At 32.2% G+C, this 13427-nt stretch overlaps 2 protein-coding genes across 2 annotated transcripts in view; one reads left to right on the forward strand and one right to left on the reverse strand.

Moving 5' to 3' along the window:
- Nucleotides 1–13427, forward strand: part of LOC143049629 (catalase-like) — a 157015-nt gene that overhangs the window by 118694 nt on the left and 24894 nt on the right. The gene's annotated exons all lie outside the window — the stretch shown is intronic.
- The window catches only part of LOC143049626 (glutamine-dependent NAD(+) synthetase-like), a 42923-nt gene that overhangs the window by 19959 nt on the left and 9537 nt on the right, over nt 1–13427 (reverse strand). The window contains exons 4-5 of the mRNA XM_076223223.1: nt 8565–8618; nt 1819–1960 (exon numbers count right to left, since the gene is read on the reverse strand). Of these exons, the coding sequence (XP_076079338.1) occupies nt 1819–1960; nt 8565–8618 (196 nt within the window). The remainder of the gene's footprint in view (nt 1–1818; nt 1961–8564; nt 8619–13427) is intronic.

Below are 13427 nucleotides of genomic sequence, written 5' to 3' on the forward strand. Positions count from 1 at the left end.
TTAACTGGGCATTTAAAAAGTCGGAATGCGAGTACATATGTTCAAACTCTTTTAGATCATTTTTTAGTAGCAATAAACAAAAGAACTATGTCAATTGGACATGCTTTGATACTATTTATGCACTTGAATTTTTACTTGATAACATTTTTGTTCGCTTTGGAGATTCCGTATATCGTCAAGTTATTGGAATTCCAATGGGGACTAACTGTGCACCACTTATTGCGGACCTGTTTTTGTATTGTTATGAGTTACAATTTATGACTAAAATTAGCAAAGACCCATCAAAACAACATTTGATACAAAAATTTAACAATACTTTTAGATATTTGGATGATATATTGGCTCTAAATAATGACGACTTCAGTATGTATACTAAAGAAATTTATCCTGTAGAACTTACTTTAAATAAAGCTAATGATAACAATGACCACTGCCCTTTCCTCGATCTTGATATCTATATCATAAACGGGAAGCTTAATACAAAAATTTATGATAAAAGAGATGATTTTTCATTTCCTATTGTTAATTATCCATTTTTAGATGGTGACGTTCCCTTGTCACCATCTTATGGTGTTTATATATCTCAACTTGTACGATTCGCTCGTGTATGTAACAATGTATTAGATTTTAGCGAGAGAAATTTATGTATTACTGAAAAATTATTACACCAGGGTTTTCGATATCACAAACTGGTCAAAACATTTACTAAATTTTATCACCGGTATAAGGAAATAATTCGTAAATATAACTCAACATGCAGACATCTTATACGTTCAGGTATTTCACATCCAAAATTTTATGGAAATATTCTTTATAAAGCACAAAAATGTCAGTATTCTCCTCAGAAACTAACAAAACCTTTAAATAGACTTATTAAAAGGGGATATAGTTACGATACTGTTGTCAGGTCATTAAAGATTGCATATTTTGGCTTTAACATTGATTCACTGATAGGGTCTTTGCATCGGAACTAAACACATTTATTTCTAAAAAAACAGTTGTTGGCATGACACGGGTTATGTTCTTCTCATATATTTTATGATAGTATGATACTAAACCCCTAACGGGAGGGATTGTACCTGATATTCATATGATGAAGACATAATCTTTCAATCAGTTTAATTGAGGTCTGGAGCTGGCATGTCAGTTAACTGCTGGTAGTCTGTTGTTATTTATGTATTATTGTCATTTTATTTATTTTCTTTTGTTACATCTTTTGACATCAGACTCGGACTTCTCTTGAACTGAATTTTAATGTGCGTATTGTTATTCTTTTACTTTTCTACATTGGCTAGAGGTATAGGGGGAGGGTTGAGATCTCATAAACATGTTTAACCCCGCCGCAATTTTGCGCCTGTCCCAAGTCAGGAGCCTCTGGCCTTTGTTAGTCTTGTATGATTTTAAATTTTAGTTTCTTGTGTATAATTCGGAGTTTAGTATGACGTCCATTATCACTGTACTATTATGCATATTTTAGGGGCCAGCTGAAGGACACCTACGGGTGCGGGAATTCTCGCTACATTGAAGACCCATTGGTTGCCTTCGGCTGTTGTTTGCTCTATGGTCGGGTGGTTGTCGCTTTGACATATTCACCATTTCCTTTCTCAATTTTATTTGACCAATAATGGTTTACTTTTACAAATTGTGACTTGGATGGAGGGTTGTCTCATTGGCACTCATACCACATCTTCTTAAATCTAACAGTAAGTTTTGCCCCATCACTAAAAGTCTAATATATAAATACATATTACATACCTGATATATCTTGTATAATATATTGGAATTTTCCTCTCAGTTAAGTCTAATATAGAAACATACCTGACCTGTGATCTCCTGTATCATACGTGGAAGGTAATAGTCCTCTATTTGTTTATGTTTACCCCAAGCTGTAAACCATCTTGGTTCTCTGTAGTTGCCATCATTTGCCAAAGCCATCTTTGGTCGAATCAGTAAAACTTTCCTTCAAATAAAAGAAGGTTGTATAACAATACCCATGCACCCTGAAATTGCAAACTAGAGGCTCTAAAGAGCCTGTGTCGCTCACCTTGGTCTATGTGAATATTAAACAATGGACACAGATGGATTAATGACAAAATTGTGTTATGGTGATGGTGATGTGTTTGTAGATCTTACTTTACTAAACATTCTTGCTGCTTACAATTATCTCTATCTATAATAGTACTTTCTGTGGAAAATGTTATTGAAAATCTTCAAATTTTAAGAAAATTGTTAAAAATTGACTATGAAGGGCAATAACTCCTTAGGGGATCAATTGACTATTTTGGTCATACTGACTTATTTTTAGTTCTTACTTTGCTGTACATTATTGCTGTTTACAGTTTATCTCTATCTATAATAATATTCAAGATAATAACAAAAAAACAGCAAAATTTCCTCAAAATTACCAATTCAGGAGCAGCAACCTAACAACCGATTATCCAATTCATCTGAAAATTCCAGGGCAGATAGATCGTGACCTGATCAACAATTTTTCTTCCTGTCAGATTTGCTCTTGATGCTTTGGTTTTTGAGTTATAAGCCAAAAACTGCCAGTTGAACGGCAAACGATTTAATGGCTTCTAAGTTCAAGACATTGGTCACGTGATAAAAGGTCAGAGTTTACGATTTTTTGGTAAACGTGCATGCCTCGTGGTTTTTGGACTCGTATCGTCTTATTTGTACTCGTACATTAATAAAAACCAAAGTGTTCAGTTCTAGATTGAATAAGCTTTCTTATTTTATATAATTATAATAAAAAAGTATTGTTAAAATGTTATAAATTCACGAGTGAAGTGAAACTTTTTTTCTGAAAATTTGCGTAGGTCCACGGAAAATCATTAATAAATCCTTAAATAGGTTTGGTAACGTGTTGAGGGGTATAAAATATGAAGTAAAACCGTTTTTTCCTTCTTATATAACAATATCAGATCACAAAAACCCCGGATACGCAATTGTGTCAGTTTATTCGTGGCGAAGCGGAGTTCAAAGGGAGATAACTCGGTACTCGCATCGTAGGATATTGCAAGTTTACAACAGTAAATTTGAGTAAAATTAATGATTGCAGATCTATTTCGAAGAGTTCTTCAATACCTTTCAATATTCCATGTTCCTCTACTGTTGTAACATTAAAATAGTCATGGAAAGGTTGAATATGACATTTTTTTCAAGTTCTTACAGGTTGTTGAACACTTCCAAAGAAGACAATTACCTACATTTTATAACAGACTGACTTTTTCTCTGAAACTTGAACTTATTGTATATATATTCTCAAACACCTTTTTGGTAGATAGAAGGATACAAGATGGGTTTATCAGTCTTTTGTCAAAAGAACCTGTGTTACAATAGAAGCAGAAGGCTCAAGCAGAAGATTACATTTAAACAAAAATATGGAAAAAAAGGAAATATAGTCTTCAAAATTGTGACCATAATTACCATAGATTGAAAATAAAAACAATCTGCAGTAGCCAGAAGTACATGTACAATTTTTGTTTTATTATAGCTGCTTTAAGATACAATTGCAGATCTCAGGGAGTCTGGTGATTGGAACCTCCTCTTTTTATGGAAGATTAATGCATTTGAATGGGATCATGCATATAATTGGAACCATCCTTTTTATCCTTGGTTGAGAATACCACCACTTATGTTTAAAATTTTCTGGATTCACCCTGAGATAAGAAACTACATAAGTTGTACAAGTTCTGTTGCTTGCCTTAATCAAGAGAAAAAAATCTGAACATCCAAAGAACCAGAAAGGGATTTAAAACATAATAATCAACACAAAGATAACTGTACAAAAGCTGTATTGCAATCTGATATCCTGCAGTTATCATAAATCCTATTATATGTAATATTTCAAGTTTTGCTTTATATTTTTTCTTCTTTCTTATATTTGAATTCAAAAGTCCTGCAACCAACTGTTAAGTCCTTTCAATTAAATTTTTGATTGGATAATAACCTAAGCTGACCAGTAAATAAAATTTGAAAATGCTTTGTTGAAATAAAATAGTGGTATTATGTCATTAGATATACTGAATCAACTTCCAATTTAATCCAAATTCACATTTACCTGCTCTAAAATGCATAGTCAATTGGACTACAAAAATCTGTGACTACTTCAATGTATAACATAGAGATTGTGGTCACCTCCCAAGTTATAGTAGTCTCAGACAAAAACAAAACTGATTTAAATACAGTATGTTCAGAATTTTTTTGAAAAAGGACAACAAAAAGAAATTTATTATTCTGATATCAGAAATAAATTCAAAGCGGAATGTCAGTTCTTTTAATTGAGATAACTAGTTTAATAACATTATTTACTATTTAAAAAAAATCATGATATTATCTGGATTTACAATCATTGACTAAGCTTGTCTTCCACTCACTTACTTTAAATGCTTTTAAAAGTTAACCTGTCAGTACTAAAATAAAGAAATGTGGTATAAGACAAGATATTTTATTCAAATTAAAGGGCATATGAAGAGCAAAGTAATGTACATGTATTACAATGATTTACATATATGTATATATAATGGAACAATGATGTTGATATTAATCAGATAAATATGGAGATAACCAACTCCATTCTTAGATGTTAAACCACAGCCAGATCAGAGCCACACATATATTTGAAAAGGCATATAACAATTATATCTTCAATTAACAGCCAAATATTCCCAAAGGCCCAATTAAAACAATATCTGTACTCTATATATTGATAGTTTTCTGAGTTCAAAACATTTATTTTTCAACACTTTTCAATGCCTCTAGGTTTTCTTGAATGAAAAGCCAATTAGATTTGGCACTTGTGCTTAACTTTTCAATTTTTTTACAACTTATTATTATATTATCATTAAATTCTTTTCATAAAACTTATAAAGGGGAAACTGACATTTATGGTATAGTTGTCAATGAGATAACATTCTGGAAACTTATCACCAGAGTCCAAGTCTCTGTTAGCAGTGACAGTTAAATTACAAGTCACTTTACATACATCAACAATCAATACATTCCATTGTTTTAAGGCACATGAGGAAAATACATGTAAGAGTAACATGCCTTAGCACAAGAGAATATTAGAAATTATAATATAAATAAGTAAATATCAGAGGCAAAAAAGACAGGACTTAGCCACTGGACTTTTAGTAAGCAATTGACAATAATGTAATGCTAAAATGATTATTGATAGGGTTAAATCACCAACATCATTTTTTCTAGTTTACAGCAGCTCCTCTAAGGATTGGTAAGGGCATACCTATCTGCTCTATTTGTTCCAACCTGTTATGAGAGTCAAAATGTATACCTAGGGTGGGAATTAAACCCATGTACGTTCATTTACTTTATTGTTCTTTGTGTACATAAAATGTACATGTACATGAAATATATCAAATGCAACAAATGCTGTAATGTATCATTACACCGGCCCTCACTAGTTAAGGACCAAGTAAAGGAAGTCCCTGCACCTACCTAGACGTATATCCTGGGTAAGATGTATTGTATAACTCTTGAAAGTATAACACGATAAAGGTTATTGGTAAGTATATATAGTAACATCAACGTGCAATTCAGGTAAACAAACTGTCAAACATAAACAATCTACCACGTGTTTGTCTGCTGTGCTTGAATTCAAAACGACCAATCAGGCTTATTTACACGAATTTTTGCTCAAAAAGACAGTTAAATATGTCCGTTTACCTTATGGGGTCTGTTAAGAATGGATTTGCTGTTATAAATTGTGTATGCATGGAAATATAAGGAAGATAACATTGATTTTTACCGTAACTTTTGAATACACAACATTCCCAAGGTATCCCCACAAAACACATGGCTACTTTGTAACGACGGCTGGTAACGTGTAGCCACTTTCTAACGGCAAATGTGATTGGATGATCTTCAAAGATCAATAATAAAATTCCTAATAAATGATTGGATACGAATTTGTGTCAGATTATAAATAGGTGAAAAAATGTAAACATTGAAATCCGCCATCTTGACGTAGGAAACAAACTAATTTTCAGTCTTGGATTAAAGGACATTGCCCACATTGCCAGCGTATCATGCATAAACAGTCATCTGCAAATATATCTTTCAATTTGTGTTTTACACTTACTTTTCTATGTTATAGTTAATTTAATGTTTTAATTTACTACAGAATGGGACATCGTTCTCAAAGATGCCGTAGAAAAAATTATAGGTGGCGCTGTTTGTGGGCGTAAACATTTTACATACGGGTTCTTTTTTTGTCGACAAATTGACCTCTATCTGTCAGATTCAGGCGTTTGCCTTCCAACTGTGCATTTTACCCCCATGTTCTATTTTTAGCCATGGCGGCCATCTTGGTTTGTTGGCCAAGTTACCGGACACACTTTTTTAACTAGATACCCCAATGATGATTATGGCTAAGTTTGGTTAAATTTGGCCCAGTAGTTTCAGAGGAGAAGATTTTTTTAAAAGATTACTAAGATTTACAAAAAATGGTTAAAAATTGACTATAAAGGGCAATAACTCCTAAAGTGGTCAAATGACCATTTTGGTCATACTGACTTATTTGTAGATCTTACTTTGCTGAACATTATTGCTGTTCACAGTTTATCTCTATCTCTAATAATATTCAAGATAATAACCAAAAACAGCAAAATTTCCTTAAAATTACCATTTCAGGGGCAGCAACCCAACAACGGAATGTCCGATTCATCTGAAAATTTCTGGGCAGATAGATCTTGACCTGATGAACAATTTTACCCCCATGTCAGATTTGCTCTAAATGCTTTAGTTTTTGAGTTATAAGCCAAAAACTGCATTTTACCCCTATGTTCTATTTTTAGCCGTGGCGGCCATCTTGGTTAGTTGGCCGGGTCACCGGACACATTTTTAAACTAGATACCCCAATGATGATTGTGGCCAAGTTTGGTTTAATTTGTCCCAGTAGTTTCAGAGGAGAAGATTTTTTTAAAAGATAACTAAGATTTACGAAAAATGGTTAAAAATTGACTATAAAGGGCAATAACTCCTAAAGGGGTCAACTGACCATTTGGGTCAGGTTCACTTATTTGTAAATCTTACTTTGCTGAACATTATTGCTGTTTACAGTTTATCTCTATCTATAATAATATTCAAGATAATAACTAAAAACAGTAAAATTTCCTTAAAATTACCAATTCAGGGGCAGCAACCCAACAACGGGTTGTCCGATTCATCTGAAAATTTCAGGGCAGATAGATCTTGACCTGATAAACAATTTTACCACATGTCAGATTTGCTCTAAATGCTTTGGTTTTTGAGTTATAAGCCAAAAACTGCATTTTACCCCTATGTTCTATTTTTAGCCATGGCGGCCATCTTGGTTGGTTGACCGGGTCACCGGACACATTTTTAAAACTAGATACCCCAATGATGATTGTGGCCAAGTTTGGTTAAATTTGGCCCAGTAGTTTCAGAGGAGAAGATTTTTGTAAAAGTTAACGACGCCGGACGACGACAGACGACAGACGACGGACGACAGACGCCGGACGCCAAGTGCTGAGAAAAGCTCACTTGGCCCTTTGGGCCAGGTGAGCTAAAAATGTCAACTTATGCAACTCTTTCAAAATTATGTTAATTGTTTTCATAAATAATCTGGTGAATATAATTTGTAAACTAAAAGGCAGAAAAGTTACTTGTGACATGTGACAAGAGATATCAAATTTAACATCCCAATTACAAAAGGAGGTGGACGTTTTTTTCTACATCTGGCACTGCCATTCAGACAATCAAAATTAGCAAGTATTCTAATGTTGGCGTGAGAGAATTCCAAGGGATGACTTTATTTCTATAACTTAGTCTGCAGTTTACCATGACAAGCAAGTTTGAAGGTTTGATGTCCAACAGAATATCTTCAATGCCTTATAAACAATCAACATCTAGCATGTGCCTAGATGTTATTTTGAAGAATTATAATACATTTTAACTAGAGGCTAACATAAGAAGCCTGTGTTGCTCAACTTGGTCTATGTTCATATTCAACAAAGGACATTGTAGATGAGAACAGAATTCATGACAAACAAAAATGTGGCCATATAGTACCAACTATATATGCAAATATGACACGATAGTAGATTTGTTACTTTGCTGATCATTTTTGTGATTTAAAGAGTATTCATCTGTTTTGACTTTTATAATACAAGACAAAATGCTAAAAAAAAATGGTAAAAATCGTCATAAAAGGGCAATAACTCCAACAAGGATTCTTTGGACAACTTCCTCTATTTGTCGTCATTGTAGATCTTGTCTTAAGCTAGTTGATCATCTATGCTTATTTAACTTTCTGTTTAAGATATAAGGACTAAGAACTGTTATCTAACAATATATTTAGGTAAAAAAAAAACTTGTAATATATGATCATCTTTTCTAATCTAAACATCACTAAGTTAATCCATATTCACATGAAAATATCATCATGATCATAATCTGGATTAAGGTAAATAAACCAACACATTTTTTTTTTCTTGTAACAACATATATATTTTGCAACTATAACAAATATTAAAATCCAAACATACAAACCACACATTTTCATATATATAACTTACTTGTTCAGAAAGAAAACACGACAGTTGTAAGCTATATTTTTATGCATCACTGGCCTGAAAATAAACAAAATGCATATAAAATATATAGATCACATGACATTCAGTGCAAAATTTTTTGCATTTGTCAGATTTATCAAAGTTGTAAACGCAAAAAGCTATAAACTATCAAAAACAAGGGTAATGTCTAGGTGTAATACCACCAAATCATGGTACGTCACATCCGGTTGTATACAAAAGTAGATCGAAAAAAATATTCCCTTGAATTTGACAGTTGTAGGTAATTAATGCTACATTTTATTGCAGTAAAACCATTTCTGTGTCATAAACATATGTCTTGGGTATTTCAAAACACCATTATTTTTTATTTGGGATTTCTATAGAAAATTTTGTAATCTTGAGGTTACATGGTGACTAATAAAATTGAGAATGGAAATGGGGAATGTGCCAAAGTGACAACAACCCGATCATAGAGCAGACAACAGCAGAAGGTCACCAACAGGTCTTCAACGCAACAAGAAATTCTCGCACCTGGAGGCGTCCTTCAGCTGGCCCCTAAACAAATATATACTGGTTTAGTGATAATGAACACCATACTAAACTCCAAATTGTACACAAGAAACTAAAAGTTAAAATAATACAAGACTAACAAAGGCCAGAGGCTCCTGACTTGGGACAGGCGCAAAAATGCCGCGGGGTTAAACATGTTTGTGAGATCTCAACCCTCCCCCTATACCTCTAGCCAATGCAGAAAAGTAAATAAGCACATTAAAATTCAGTTCAAGAGAAGTCTGAGTTTGATGTCAGAGATGTAACCAAAGAAAATAAAGAAAATGACAATAATACATAAATAACATCAGACTACTTGCAGTTAACTGACATGCCAGCTTCAGACTTCAATTAAACTGATTCAAAAATTATGTCTTCATCATATGAATATCAGGCACAATCCTCCCCTTGAGGGGTTTAGTATCATACCATCATAACATATAAACCTTCACTAGAAAAACCAAAGAGCTATCAAGCCCGCTTACTGCCTATGATGCCTGTCAACAGCTATTATTATTGACTAGATCGATTTTATAGACATTCTACATTCAAAATAGCTGTCGTATTTCAAAGTTGCTGTCAGTTGGTTATTTTTGCCGTCTGCAGTTAAAATCATCTTTCCGCTCGGCAGATTTGACCTTTACCTTTTAATCCCTCTGATACCATCAGATAACGATGGCCCTTGAACAGACGTCCGTTTAATTAATTATAAGAAGTTAAATCTCGCGATCGATATCGTGAACGTTAACGTTGTTAAAGTTATTACAATAACTATATAAGTAATGTTTATATGTGGTATTTCTTTCAAATTAATACAATTATCATGAATGCAAATTTTAATATTTAAGATTTAAAATTAACCGCTCAAAAGAATTGAAAAAGTCACATTTGTTCTTTAAATTCTTAATTACCACAAGTAAACATCGTCCAAAGCTTATGAGTTGTTTTCAAAAGCAGACCTACCTGAGTTTAATTCACATCAAAGGAAACCACCTTAATTAGAAGGAGCGGCTATTTGTCAATTTCAATGACAGTGTAATAAAAAAGTTGTATAATGAAGGAATGTTGAAATAGTTAATTGATTTATATAATTTAACATTATTGAAAGGATTCATATTGCTGAAATCTTACATTTAATCATAAGTTTGATATAAAGAAATTCAATTGAAAGACTTAGTATCATTATTAACAAAAAAAATTCTGTTGCTATAGGTACACATATAGGTATGTGCGCATTTAACAGGCACGCGATTTTTTTTTTATGAAAGTGTTTTTTAACATTTCATAATTCTTTTAAAGGGATTCAAACATCAGATTTGAGTGAATTATATAGACCGAATAACCTAAATATTGCAATAAAACACGTGCCTGTTATTTTCTTGTTTTACAATTGTTTATTTTTTTAATTTGAAATTGTTTACGTTGACTAACAGTATCGTTTTATGATAGAACAGAGCAGACTTGTCTTTATTTGACTAACATTATTTTATTCTGTTTAGATTGGAATGCATGTATATGTAGCGTACAATATTAAAAGTATTACCGAATATAATACGGAGATGTTCATGTGAATGAATAATTAGTTAGTGTATTTTCCTAGGAAAACATCTTCAATCAGATGCAATCAAATAAAGTTAATATATTACATGCTTTCTTTTCCCTTATTGGTTATTAGAAGCCGAGATGTCAATTTATTAAATTTTATGTCAGAGGCTCACAGTTTACAGGCATAAAAAAATGACAATGGAAATCGTGAGAAATATAAATATTTTAAACTCTATGATTTCCACAAAGAAGTCTAAACGAGAAACCTATTTTATACTGAAATATTACAGAAATCTTTTCAAACTCCTTCATACATGTGGGAAATACATGCTTTCTATAGTTCTACTATCATATTATGCACGTTGTATTACTTGCTTTAATAATTATTTACTTGAATATCTGTACAAGTACTTGCCGGAAAACTCTATTGTTAAAATCTATTTATCGCCTCTTTGGTCAAGACGAATATAATATCCATGAAGAGAAGTACACGAAATAAACAGAAACTGTTTATATTACTTAATTGATTGTGAAAAAGGTTTTAAACGTAATGCGACATTCCCGGTTTTTTGTTTTAATATATAAAAAAACACCCTCCAAAAAACATGCCCCACCTACACCCACATTTGATTGGTCCGTGTAACAATATACATACTATTATTGCTTATTTCTAATTGGATCAATTTGATGTGGAGGTGTGAACGATAGACTTTATACAATACACACTTTCAATTAACAAAACGTGTGTGAACGATAGACTTTATACAATACACACTTTCAATTAACAAAGGTGTCTAGCCGTTAAAAACTTAAGTCTTCATCACTTCCGAAAAGAAAGATAGAATTTAGTCATTCCTCAGAATGCGATTATAACATAATGCTTATCAAAAACTAACTGCAAAGAATAATAGTCCAACAACTTTATGTATAAAGGAAAAGTACCAATTAATAGAGAAAATGGACTAAAAATTAAAAGTTTCCAGAAAGACGGGCCTACAATAAATGTTAAACAAGTATGCAATTGTGTGTCATGTAGTCAAGCATAAATCGATGGCCTGTATTTTTTTACTATGCACATATTGTTTTATTTTTCAACCAAAACCGAATTGTGTATTGCTGTTTTATTTAAATAAACTTTCGTCACCTCAGAATGTATTTTGCATTCTCACACCATTCACGTATATTCTTCAATCATGTTACAATAATCAGTGAAGTTTATGTTCAGTTACCAAGCGTAAACAAATCAAATGTGATTATGATCCAGAGTATTTGGACCGTATGCGTATAATCGTACGGTCCAGTACGAGCTGATCATACATGTTGTTGGATCATATGGGTTAAATTTAAACAAACCTTATCACAATCTTTATTTTTAGTTTTACAAATTGATATTATTTGTATTATTGTTCCGAATCCTAGTTTGGTACTCTCGCCTACAGTGACACTTGCTACCACAAGTAACGTAATTTCGGAATTTCTCGCTACATTGGTGACCTTCTGCTGCTGTTTTTTTTCTATAGTTGTGTTGTTGTCTCTTTGACACATTCCCCATTTCCATTCTCAATTTAATTAATATTTTTTTTAACATTTACATGTTTGCAGATCATGCATGTTCCTTTGAAGTTGCATTTTTTTTTGTAAAGTTGCTAAATATTAAAAAAAAAAATGTCCTCCTACATTGTGTTTACTTCCGAAATCTTCATAATTCAATTAATATATTACTGATCGACATGCTAAATACAAGAGATTAACATATTTAATTAGCGTGACTTTTTTGAATAGTTAAAATGTAAAGTTTTTATTTCAATTACAATTGGACTTTTTTATATTAATTTGAGATTTAAGTTATGCTGATCTGTTATACGCATTTGTATCTAATAAACTTGACTAATTTCTTAATTTTAGTCAGACGGTCCGAGCGTATGAGTATTTTGAAAAAGTATGCATACGGTCCACATTGTACGCGTACAGTCCAAATACTCATACTGTCTGGAACAATTATACTGTGATGCCTTTTTAACGTTTAATTTTTAGAATAATGGATAGAGGAAATAGACAAAAGGAGAAAGAAAATAAGTTAAAAAAAAAGTTAACATAAACTTTTGTCAGGCGGTTTATGTCGGACAATGTTTATAATGTTTATAATAAAGACTTGTAACCTTGAGCGATGAACTCAGGGTGGATTTACCGATGGGCCCAGTTCATGTCACATAAAAAAAATATAATACGATTTTATTGCTTCTGTATCTTCTCACCTAGAGCAGAAATTAACCACTCTTTAACTGGCAGTTAATTAATACCAGCGTCCACATGATCTATGTAAACTCATCAGAGGGTGTGTAAATATGGACACCTGTGTGTAATGTCTCTTTGCAAAAGCTTTGGTGTAAAATACATGTACATGTTGATTTGAACAGTACGAATTTGTATTTGTTTATAATACAATACAGATAAAGATCGACTACCAAGTGAAACTTCTGATCTGTGTTTTAATGAATAGGTACAAATATATGTTTAATGGCGAACATCGTATTTTTCTTATTTTCGAGAACAATTTTCAATTTATTTTACAACTGTCTCCCCTCTTTCCTCCCGGTCCAGTAAAAATAAATTGACATTTCCTCATAAATAATCATTAATAAAATGTATTTTATTTTCAGAAGATCTACTTTGTAACACAATCTTGGACTTATACATTTCTTTTAAAGCCCAAGCATACAGTTATATTTTATGTTTCTAAATTACCATGCACAACATACATGCATGAGGATA

Source organism: Mytilus galloprovincialis, chromosome 10 (assembly GCF_965363235.1).
Source record: "Mytilus galloprovincialis chromosome 10, xbMytGall1.hap1.1, whole genome shotgun sequence".
NCBI lineage: Eukaryota > Metazoa > Mollusca > Bivalvia > Mytilida > Mytilidae > Mytilus > Mytilus galloprovincialis.